Below are 12,613 nucleotides of genomic sequence, written 5' to 3' on the forward strand. Positions count from 1 at the left end.
GTCACTTTAGGAATTCGATGCTACACAAATATCACACGTTCGTTATTAAATCGCAAGCATACCGTGTATTTTTTCTGTAGAAATTATTTTTTATTAGCCATAAACTTTGTTCGCTGGAACTCTTGCCTAGAAAATTCGACAATATAAGCTATGGTTTAGACGATTATCGTGTAATGAAGACAAAAATTTCACAACCTTCGGAGGAACCGTCAATGTTTCCACACTTATTGACGTATTTCCATTGCTAGACATATTTGGAATTGATTCAATCTTGAACCAAAGCGAACTATTTATCCGTACAATCACAGGGTTTCCAGTACATGGATGCCTAGGCTTTGTGGTCATCATCAAGGCGAGATTGAGGTGAACCACGCACTGTCAATGTAAATCGTTCGACCACTGTTGAGTGGTACGATTGCACACAGAAATAGAACTTGATACAATGCATGAAAAACCTTTTAAAGGTGAGAATTTCTTTTGTGTACTCATATTTCAAAATTTTGCACTTGACCGGCGTTATTGTGACAAAGAGCGAAAATTTCACGAGTCCGTTCGTGTAGATATTTCGATTGTCATGGTTTTTTGGGAGAAGTATACTTTTGATTAAAAGAATTTATTCGTAAATATTGAGGTATTTGCAAACTTTGAGTTACCGTATAATCAATCAGAGGGCCATGATCGAACAACTTGACGTATAGGCATATTTGTATTGAAATTGGAATGTAAATAATGGTATGTAGATAATACGTACATCTTTCACCTTTGTCTGCTAATGGTCTCCGTGACCGGGAATCATGGTTTCAGAACTCGAGTAGACATGCGCATAAACGCTGTAGATTGTAAACAGACTTGTGGTATCGATACCGTGACTCTGAAGTTTAGATCGATTGAGCTTGATCGGAAAACCAAACGATCATTGACACTAAGAATAGGTCAATTCCAATATTCAGCCTTAAAACAACGATGTCGTATCAGAGTTTAACAAATTTTTCCAAATTTCTCTATCCAGAACTTATCGTCTGAACACCGACAACTTGAGTATTTCGTCAAGTTTGATCTATCAAAACTCCAGGTACATAATAAGATCGTTTCTTCCACAACATATAATTCGATACATCGTCATTAAAGTGATATTCTATCCTGAAATTTACAATGTGCCCTGTGAATCCTGCAGTCTCTGATCTCCGTCGTTGGATTTAATTAGTACCTACTCAGCAAATTGGTATTCGCAGATCCATTTTCCATTCAAGTTCCAACAAGAGCGTAATTCTCGTTGTTCTCTTTGACGCTGAACGAATGCGAATCATGGCCTCAAAAGAGTACATCTTGGTAGATTTAAAAAGAAAGAACACTTTTTCGTCAAGTTTCTCGGAAGTTGTACTTCAATGTAATATAGTAGTACTTATACTTTAATCTTCGGTTGCATGTACCCGAGTACATGCTAGCTCTTATTACCCTCACTAAGCGGAATCGTTTGTGCTGAAAGCAGGAGCTTTTCGCTAGAGTACCTATTGCAGCTGTGACCGAGTTAAGGGGACGTCGGAGTACCTGTTATGTCCTGGGACATACCGACGAAACGAGCAAACCGTATTTTACAATTTCTTCGCTTCTGGAATACCTTGTGGATTCGGTTTGCCTGGTGATTGAGATAAGTTGAGAAAATTGATGTGAAAATACCGGAATCGATTCGGATATCAGTGGCTGTATTCGGTCTTTTCGAACTTAGTCCAATGACCGCGCAAGCAAAATTTAAAACGCTATCGTTCCCCAAAAGTTCGAAAACCACTTCACTTTTTACAAAAATTATCTCTTCGTCAACAATCACTCTTGCCTCTCACAATTTCATTGTTATTTAAAATTTCTTGAATGTTGTCAAAAAATGTTGGTATATCTGGTGAGTGAGAAGAATCGGTTCAAAAATATTAGTGATTAATCATGTTGACATCCCAATTATAGAAACCTTTTCTCCAATCATTCTGCATATCCTAATTTATGTAGAAATAGGTACGATCATTTGTTGCAAAAGGCGAGAAAAACTTCAAAAAACTACCGAATCAGCTCAGTTACGCCTAAACAACGTGACCTGTGTTACAACCCGCAGGTATTCAAGGGGGGATCTACTTTAAGAGACCGACAAGTAAGTGGCTTACGGGAATTTTTTCGACAGGGAAGAATTGAATGAACGTTTCTCAAACTCTAAGAATCTTTTACTACTAGCTTGAATTACATCTGGTAACTTTTTCACGTCATTTGAACCATAATTGATCGAGTTATTAACTACGTCCCACAGCAAATCTTCATTCGCGTTGGCAATTTACGTAGAATTTGGAGGTCGCAGTTTTGACCTGAAACCAACGAAACTGAAAATTTTTCATTGTTCGGGTTACTTTGTAAGAACAGTAACCTAAACCTATTCATTAAAGTCGAAAATTGAACAGAAGATATAATTCTTCACCATTTTTTCACAGCTTTTTGTAATCAAAATGGATACTGTAAACAATGCAATTATCTCAATGCTAGGTTCATGTTTTTAAAAATAATCCAAATGATGAAAAAATCTCAGTTCCGTTGGTTTCAGATCCAAATTGCAACCTTCTGAATGTACGCCAATTGCCAACTCTTGAAACTTGAAAATAAACTGCGCATGCGCCAAGTAATTCAATCTCATTGGCCGGCGAAATCTTCCCGCAACGATATTTTTGTCTGCGACGCAGGCGGGCCAAGTTACACAAAATGTGTACGTTTGAATTCTCAAAGAGCATAAGCATTGAATGCCAACCGTTCTTTGAAGAATCAACTTGCCAGGCCAACATCAAATGCTTCCCAAACCTTTCCAAGTCACTGCCTCAATTATTCAGGATTCTAACCTCGAAAATTTGTATCGACTACATCGCTGCCAGAAACAGTTTGACGGCTGAAAGCTCGGGTTGGCCAGCCTGCACGAACAGCTGACAAAACTCGCGCATGCGCAGTTGATTTTCAAGTTTCAAGAGGTTGTGCGGTGTACAGAATTAACCACTTATTACTTATACCTACAGTTGGATGCCATCTTCAGTGCTCGTGTCGGTAACAATTACTTACATATTTTTTTCATACGTGCAGCGGTTTCGAACTGAAGGCTCATCGGCACGTTCCAATAGTGTAAAAGAGACCCTAAAGAGGCTCTTGATCTCTCTTTTCCCTTAAATCCCGAACCTAGCGGCTTTGTTCATTCATGTATGTAACAGGCTCTCTAGCAATAAGAGATGTTTGAAGATTAACGAACAATGCACCTTAATAATCTTTCTCCAACAACACCCCTTGGAATGTTAATATTCAGCAAAGATCTTTACTCACTGATTACAAAAACTTGAACGAAACCATCTGTTCTTCACTAGCGTCCCTACTGATGTAAAAGTAAAAGGGTGTTATACATCAATTTACTAGGGTGGTCTTCATCGATTGACGTTTTTTTTTTCGAAAATTAGAATTATAATTAGAATCGAATGAAAAACACAAGTGTTCAGTCATTCTGAATCTTCTAACTATCATATTGATATCTTAATATTCGTTACTCGAACGTATTCAGATTTACTTATTTTGCGTACTGTATCATTGGCGCAAACAAAATTGCTAGAGGTTTTTTTTAAATTGTTTGGTTTTTTTTTCCTAACTTTCAAATCAGACGGTGTGGCTTATTTATGTTTATTATCTTTAAGATTGTACAGAAAGACGTTGGGCTAAAAATGCATTGGAATAAAAACATAAGTGAACAAACGTTTCAAAAGTTTATCTAAACTTTATAAGGTAAATGTAATTAAAAAGGAATTCAACTATAATCATACTGTTATTACCAGTTTCAAAGGATTCATATTATTCGAATTATTTTTTTCCGAACAAATCTATACAGTTCGTCAGATTTTGATGACCAATTGCTTATCCCATTCACAAATCAATACCGTACAAAATTGTTGCAGAGAGATTTTTCCCTCGAGTTCATCGTTTGATAGAAAATGAATCGTAATGGCACGTAAAATCATTTCAATTTAAAGATGAATTTGTTAACTTAATGAGGTCTCTACGTAAAAAATTCAACGTTTTAAACTTTTTTTAGTTACATGTAACTCTTACTAAACTAGCTTAGACGAGACTTTCCATACCTTTGTTTCGTCACGTTTTTGTTATAAACAATTTTTCAACCTTGTGACGATATATCCTATTGAAAATAAATAGTCAGCGGATTAGGAGTTGGTAGGCCTACAGTCCGCGAAGGCGGAAGTTCAGTCCCAATGTGTGCCAACAAAGTTACGTGACGTGTGTAATGAAAAAGCCTGATCAGGTAACAAATTGTAATTACAAAGTGACGACGACACTTTAAAAATGTACCACGGAAAATCGTAAGATCATATTTACGTAGTGCACACAAGATATAATTTATATGTATATCGTATATCCTCGCTTAATATGGCCTTTGGTTCGCACGACTCTTTCGCGTACATTTTAGCAGTCTATACTTCGTTATCTCATTTTTGCACTTGTCTTGTATAAATTATAATTTTATCTATACACCGTGTCTTGTCTATTTGTGTTGAAATTTAAACTAACAAGCCAAGTTTGTTGGCTTGTTTTCTATGTTCTATTGTAAACTTTCTTGTATGACTCGTCAAGCATGAATAAATGAATAATATTCTCTTTGATGGATCGCTATTTCGTGTATTTTTTTTTTGTCCGTCTCTTTATATTATACCCAATTGTTATTTAAACGTTACAACCTGACTATATACCTAAGCCCCATTATACATCTTCGTGGCACGAATTCGTCGAACGGTAATTTGTGGTGTCAAGAAAAAGTGTCACAAGGAGGAGCCGTTACAGTGTCAATCTTGCGGACCGAAATCGATGATTGAACTGTCATCGAGTCATATTGGTATAACGCGTACCTGTCGGGTGTTCTTTTTATTAACACGTTTTTATTATCTCTCTGTCTGTTTCTTTTTTTTTTTTTTGTCCGGTACAAATTGTGAAATCGATTTTAAACCAACTTCCCGATGAGCTAGAGACTTGAAACTTTAAACATAGCTCAGAAATGGATGACAATGCAACATTGTTTGCTTGTTTTTTTGTTTATCTGTTTGGTACAAATGTTGAAATCGATTTTAAACCAACTTCCCGATGAGCTAGAGACTTGAAACTTTAAACATAGCTCAGAAATGGATGACAATGCAATATTGTTTGCTTGTTTTTTTGTTTATCTGTTCGGTACAAATGTTGAAATCGATTTTAAACCAACTTCCCGATGGGCTAGCGACTTGAAACTTCAAACATAGCTCGGAAATGGATAAGAATGCAATATTGTTTGCTTGTTTTTTTGTTTATCTGTTCGGTACGAATGTTGAAATCGATTTCAAACCAACTTCCCGATGAGCTAAAGACTTGAAACTTTAAACATAGCTCGGAAATGGATAAGGATGCAATATTCTTTGCTTGTTTTTTTGTTTATCTGTTCGGTACGAATGTTGATATCGATTTTAAACCAACTTCCCGATGAGCTAGAGACTTGAAACTTTAAACATAGCTCAGAAATGGATGACAATGCAATATTGTTTGCTTGTTTGTTTGTTTATCTGTTCGGTACAAATGTTGAAATCGATTTTAAACCAACTTCCCGATGGGCTAGCGACTTGAAACTTCAAACATAGCTCGGAAATGGATAAGAATGCAATATTGTTTGCTTGTTTTTTTGTTTATCTGTTTGGTACAAATGTTGAAATCGATTTTAAACCAACTTCCCGATGAGCTAGAGACTTGAAACTTTAAACATAGCTCAGAAATGGATGACAATGCAATATTGTTTGCTTGTTTTTTTGTTTATCTGTTCGGTACAAATGTTGAAATCGAATTTAAACCAACTTCCCGATGGGCTAGCGACTTGAAACTTCAAACATAGCTCGGAAATGGATAAGAATGCAATATTGTTTGCTTGTTTTTTTGTTTATCTGTTCGATACGAATGTTGAAATCGATTTCAAACCAACTTCCCGATGAGCTAAAGACTTGAAACTTTAAACATAGCTCGGAAATGGATAAGGATGCAATATTCTTTGCTTGTTTTTTTGTTTATCTGTTCGGTACGAATGTTGATATCGATTTCAAACCAACTTCCCGATGAGCTAGCGACTTGAAACTTTAAACATAGCTCAGAAACGGATGACAGTACCATGTTGTTTGTTTGTTTGTTTGTTTGTTCGATAGAAATTTTGCAATTGATTTTTTCTGATTACAGCGCGGAGGCCACGGTTGTTACGACCGACGACGTGGACCTGCAACTCCGGAAGTCCGCAAACAGGAGCTGGGGCGGCGAAATAAAGAGGGTCAGGGTAGGAGGGATACTTGGGAGGTGACCAGCTACCCCACCACATGGACACCTCCAAAACACCCCCCAAACCCCCCTCGTCGTGTACCCGTGTATCATCTCGCCGCCGAATATCCAACCTAATCGTTGGAGTCCCTGCAGTCCGTGAATCGTCCCAAATAACGCTAATTAATTGTAGCGAATCACCCTCGCGTAAACGGAACTGCCGCGAATCACTGTCACCTGGCATTTACCCGGGAGCAACCAATTTGTGCCTAAACCCTGATCGTCCCGGCGACGGTCAGCTTTTTTACAAGCAGAAAAATAATATCCCTTCCCGCCTAGTAATCTGCACTGCGGGCAGTGCCGGTAACGACTTCAATTATTGTCATTGTTATTACTATCATTATCGTTGTTATAGCTGTTTTCATAACCGAGACTGCACGAGCCGTTTCGAACATAATAATTTTTATACACCATTTTTTCCGCGGAAAGCGACCAGGAAACTTGATGAAGCATTTTTTACGACACTCTCTTATCGCCCTAGACTGTTAAGAGGGTTCATTTTCAACTCTGAACATATCATCGATCCGTCCATTAACTGCAACACCTTACCATCGACTGAAACTTATATCAACGCTTCGAAGGGGCCAATACAATGTCACGCAGCGCAGCAACGCGTCCAATGGCAGGTGAGTGGATCCTTGATTATAACCGTTTACGAATTTCAAGATGAATTGACCATATCGTGTGAATCATGAATCGAGAAAATAGAAAAAAAAAAAAAAAAAAACGTTTCAAAGAATCTCCAGCGATGTTATTTGCACCGATGCGATGACAGTGGATACGAATGAAACAACGTCCCTGAGATGCGACAGTCTGAGAAAAGGTTTTACAATCAGACGGTCCAAATCATTGAACGCTGGTTTTTGATATGATTCAGATATTTTTCGGCCTATTTTGTTCAGCATAGAGATATTCTTTAATTAGGTGAGAAAATTTATCAAAAAGTTATCCCCAGAGTGGATAAAAATAGATTTGTAAAAAGTAAAAATACTGTACAACGAGACACAGATGATCGTTAACAATTGCATTAGCGTGTTATAGTTGTACTCTAATGTAAGATTCGTTTAATGTTTTTCAGACAATTTGCAATTATCAGCGAGTAAAACAAATCGAAAAATATCAAAATTGGAGCAAAAATACGAGAATCTAATCATTTTGGACATTCTGATTATAAAACTCTATCTCTATGTTGTTTCATTCGTGTTCGTTATTATTTGCGCACATAAAAATACTGTAACTCTTTGAAAATTTTTTTTTTTCTCTTTGCTCAATTCTTAATTCAAACGGTCCAATCCATCCAGCCTTAATCAAAGCTATTTGTCTGAAAATCTGAAGAATTGGAGATAGCATAGGTATAATATTGACAGTATAATGTTTCACATAAATAGTAAACCATGACACGAATGACAATTTCCTTCGGACATTCAATCACTACCGAGAGACTAGAATGATGTCATGATAAGATGACATATTCTTAAAAATCGGAAAAAATTTATTGATAGGAGATTGATCCGAAGGCCTCAATATCTTGAGTGCGAATACAGCTACGATGCGGTATCATTCTATTGCACACATGACAGGCGTAAGATTAACTTCAAACAAATATTACCAACGTGTTTAACCAGTTGAATGATTGTTCAAAATGATTTTATCCGTCGTTAAGTAACTGTTATTATGGTTTAAATTGAACGCTGTACTCATTTGGTTGGAAATTAAGTCGAGAGTGAACTATATAAGGCGACCTTTTAATTGAAATATAACTTACACGATCAGTTGAATCGAGAAAACTGAGAATTTAGCCTGCGCAATTTCACTTGTATATTACGTACGAGAGTCGTATTTCAGGATGCATGGGATGTACAGTCAGCTCAGAAACGTATCGAAATAAAAACGTGACCGGCAATAAACAAAGTTTTCTAAAGCGTAATTTAATCTTAACGAGTTGAGAATAATTGAAAACGAACCCGTTGTCCAGAAAAAATATTTTAAACACTAAATTTCAACTGAAAGTACCCTGTTATTACAAGGACATCAGAGAAATAATATCATTTTTTTCACCAAAAAATCCATACAGTTGTCCAGTTTCTATAAACAACCCCTCATCTCATAAATATACTACAAATGGCCTGAGGGTGATTTTTTCAAAATCTCGTCAGTTAAAAAAAAATCTTACATGTAGAATCGTTATAATTCGCAGATGATAAACCTGTAATTTAGCAATAAATCAAGTATTGAATCCGAAAATAGTGGAAACGAATGAAACTAATATGTTGTAGAAATGAAAATAATTAGAAAGAAGCAAATTCTACTAGAACAGGTTCGGATATCAACAATTTTAGACAAAGTTTCATAACTAGAACGTTCAGGATGTTCAAAATTTGGTGTCTGATCCGATTCGAATTTTATTGGGTTCATTTTGCTCTCTAAACAGATCCTTTTCACGGAATCTGACATGACAGTATACTTATAACACCCAAATCTGGTTGTCGAATACGATCCGATTTACCATTCTTACTCAATCGATTTTCGCCCACGTTAGAGATAAAGATTTGTAAAATTTGTTTCAAACCATCGCCGAAGATCTCCATGATGAATAAAATGAGCCTAAAAATATTACAAGTGATTATATAAAAGAAAAATTAAAAGAACATAAATTCGTTTTTAACTTCCTGATTGTAAAAATTCGCCTAAAATTTTGGATATCTGACGATCAGCTCGCGTAATCCGAATTTGCTTGGATCCATTTCCATTACCCTGCAAGAGGGATACAGTTTCATTCGTGTTCGGCATCATTGGCGCCAATATCATTGCCGGAGATTTTTAAAACATTTTCGTCGCCTCTCCTAACTTTCGATTCCGACGGTCCAGCCCATTCATCCTAAACCACTTGTGTGTAGAAGACCAGCGAGTTATACGCGACGCCGCGACGGCTGAGTCGTTACGCGTCAAAGCGATCCCACTCTAAATTTCGTTTTCAATTTCCCGTTCGAACGTTTCGCGGCATTCGAAAGTGGCTCGTTCTTCCGGTGGCGCCAGGCGGCGACGCCCAGAAACAAGCCACCGCGACGCCCTCGCAAGTCGGAGGTTTCCATGCGATCTCTACGTTGCGGTTCGCACCTATCGCGATGTGACGGAGCCTGACTGCTGCAGGTGATGCAACTTGTAGTGCGTTAAGTGGTCAGAGGCTTGCGGGAAGGGATACCGGCGAAATCAAGCCAGTGTTCGGAATAGATTTCAGTGAATGTGCACGGTGTCTCGAATCTCGTGAGCGCGTTCCTATGAGTGAAGTGTTTGTATATCGATTGCTGTGAAAACGCCTAATGCCCGGCTAGGCAGCTGCAGTCACGGTGAATTTCCTACCGTCACCGACACGTCTGTATTTTAATTTTGACCACACACCGCAGACCTTTGACCCCCGAGGATTCGTCTTCGTCCGATGCGACTTTCACCGTACCCAGGAGTTTTGCGACCCGTTTACTTTTCGACCGTAGAACCTTTCCGTCCAACCGAAATGCCGTCACGTTTCGAGTATTTTTAGACAACTTGACCGTTTATCTTGGCCAAGGTCTCTAATAGCGTTGTTTCACTCACCGATGAATTAATTCGCCACGAATCAACCGACTTTCATTGAATCATTCTACACGATCAACTACAACGTCCAGGGATCTACTCGGTTTCACGCGTTTACTCCCCCTGCCATACGTTGACAGCAGCCCTTCCTGAACTTGTCAACATATTCTTGTTGTCGTTGTTGTTATTTAACGGTTACTTCGTGTCAAATTGATCCGTCAAAGTCAGCGGACCAAGTCTGGTTCATGAGCTGGTTTCAAGGACTCGTCGGTCACTTCCAAACAACGAATCGTTAGTTACTTGGAACGAAAATTAGGAGAAGATAGGATTGAGGGTTGCTGCATTTACGCGTGTAAATGCTTGCAACCGTACTCTCACGTTTACCGAAATGGTTTGAGAAATAACAATTCGTTTCACGTACCCGTAACAGTATTATTAAGAACACCGAAAAAGGTATTTTTTATCTGATTACCCATATCTTAGATCAATTGATAAGTTACATATCGTGACCCTCTTACCGCGGCATATACCTAATACAGGCTGCAGATTTAATCTGCGATCTTTAATTGAACTTATTGACTGATATTTGAGTGGTATACTTCGGATGTATAAACATATTAATTATTGACCATGACCTAACACAGGCTGCAGATTTAATCTGCGATATTTAATTGAACTTAGTGACTGATGTTTGATCGGTATGTTTCGGATATATACGTGTATTCATTATTGACCATGAAACGAATGAATAGTTTTAGACAAGAGTAATAGTTATCGGGTAATTTTCGGAGGAACGCGTTATACGGTCGTTGTTCCTCTTCATGCGAATTTATCCTTGTAGTGTACATTAAAAAATGACGACGAATCGCTGTTATTCGGATTATCTCGTGACCAGCTGATTCACGTTGGTCCAGCTATGTACTCGTGACGAGCATTCGGGAAGTGGATTCCGCGTGTAAAATATGAGGTTTGACAGTCAAATGTAAAATAAGCGGACGCTTTAGTCAGTTTTTACCGACCGGGTAAAACTTCACTTATTTTCGTTGTCGTCAGTTATTATGATCTGTGGAGTCCACGCATCACTGACGTAAAAAATAAACAAGAATACATTTCATGGCATTATTATTGCGTACTATGAAAATTATCGTACGACATTGAGTGTAGAATTACACTAGATACTAAAAATTTTTACGGTCAACGATGCATAGCCTCTAATACTAGACAAACTAAATGAGACAAGTCGATAAATACCGACTATTGTACAGCATCCTCGGCCGATCGCATTATTTTTACTTATTATTTTTTTCGGGCGTCACCTGCATTGTGAAACAGAAACGTTTCGTACTAATCTCAGGCGGGTGAAAACAATTATGGTAATGTAACGCCGTGACAAATCAGGCGTGTTGCTGACGCGAACCGCTTCTTTCACTGAGGATGTGGTACAAGCGTTGTATTCGTCGTTGTTTGTAACGTTTCTCGCCATCGATTTTACGCTAAATTATGCGTTCGAAATTTGCAGGTTAGGGAATTCTCACGGCCGACAGTCGGCTGGGAGCGTAATATACACACGCCATTGTACACCGTGAGCGAGAAATGTCGTACCGACGGCTTTGTACCGGGTGTAAAAACTCTTCTGCCACGGTACAGACACCGGTGCGAATCAATATTTTTGTACCGAAGTGTTCCTTCCTTACGGAGACCTTCTTACTGACGATAAGACGACCGCGTGGCTACGTCAAAATTATTGTGCGGGACGGAAATCTTGACAGTCAATGAATAGGTGGTTCATCTGCGAATGACCTTCATGGGCCGACCTACGAATTTCCCGCTCGCAGGAAACCTTATTAAATAAAAAAAATTTTTGTCCTTTATTTCAATTATTGAGTAATTGGGAAACTACTGGACCGATCAAATCCGAAATCTAGTCATTTCTATGTTAAGAGAGTTGAGCCGATTAAAATCTGTTGATTCATTCTCGAGGTATGGTTGGATAAAAATTCACAACACACACATCCAACGTCCATTCGGACGTGCGGAAAAAGCAGTAACTTTTTTGAATTAATTTTAAATGGATGGTTTTCAGGGGTAGTAAATGCACTTTGCATGTATATTCTGTCATTTTTATGGTAATGTAACCATTTTCTACCGTCTGGTTGTGTATTCGTCGTAAACCGAAGAAAGTTTTTTTTCCCCTAGATTCATTTACGATAAAGTTGCAAATTTCAACCTCGTCATTGAAAACTATAGAGGGTAATTCTATGGATTTTAAAACGTCGAGACCTGTAGTGAAATCTTTTTGTGTCTGGGATGATCATAATAACTTTACTCATGCAGGATGAATATCTAACGATTGAATGGTCCGTCGTCTGCTAGAATGTAATGCGCATGCGCTAAAATTCAAGCGCAGTTGTTTGCCAGGCTGACCAACCGTCGTGAACGTAACCTCAAAAATTTTGCCATTTGTCGCTGGCAGATGTGTTCAACACCGACAGTTGTTAAAATTTTTGAGGTTACGTACATCGCGACGACTGTTGTCTAAATTTATGACGATTGGTCGACCTGTTAAACAACTGCTCGAATCGTAGCATAAACATGCGTATTAAATTTCAGCATAAGTCGAACCATTCAGTTGTTAGAAATTCACCCT

At 38.1% G+C, this 12,613-nt stretch overlaps 1 protein-coding gene across 13 annotated transcripts in view; it reads left to right on the forward strand.

The window, feature by feature from the left end:
• Nucleotides 1-12,613, forward strand: part of LOC124178340 (phospholipid-transporting ATPase ID) — a 123,132-nt gene that overhangs the window by 66,633 nt on the left and 43,886 nt on the right. For 10 of the 13 annotated variants that reach the window (XM_046561579.1, XM_046561582.1, XM_046561581.1 and 7 more), the window contains one exon: nucleotides 6,262-7,022. Coding sequence is in view for 1 of the 13 variants with exons in the window: in XM_046561593.1 (XP_046417549.1) it covers nucleotides 6,989-7,022 (34 nt within the window). In the remaining 12 variants the exon portion in view is untranslated. Of the gene's footprint in view, nucleotides 1-6,261; nucleotides 7,023-9,486; nucleotides 9,769-12,613 lie in introns of those variants that run through there. The other 3 variants (XM_046561584.1, XM_046561585.1, XM_046561586.1) reach the window with 2 other exon arrangements.

This window comes from Neodiprion fabricii, chromosome 3 (assembly GCF_021155785.1).
Source record: "Neodiprion fabricii isolate iyNeoFabr1 chromosome 3, iyNeoFabr1.1, whole genome shotgun sequence".
Classification (NCBI taxonomy): Eukaryota; Metazoa; Arthropoda; class Insecta; order Hymenoptera; family Diprionidae; genus Neodiprion; species Neodiprion fabricii.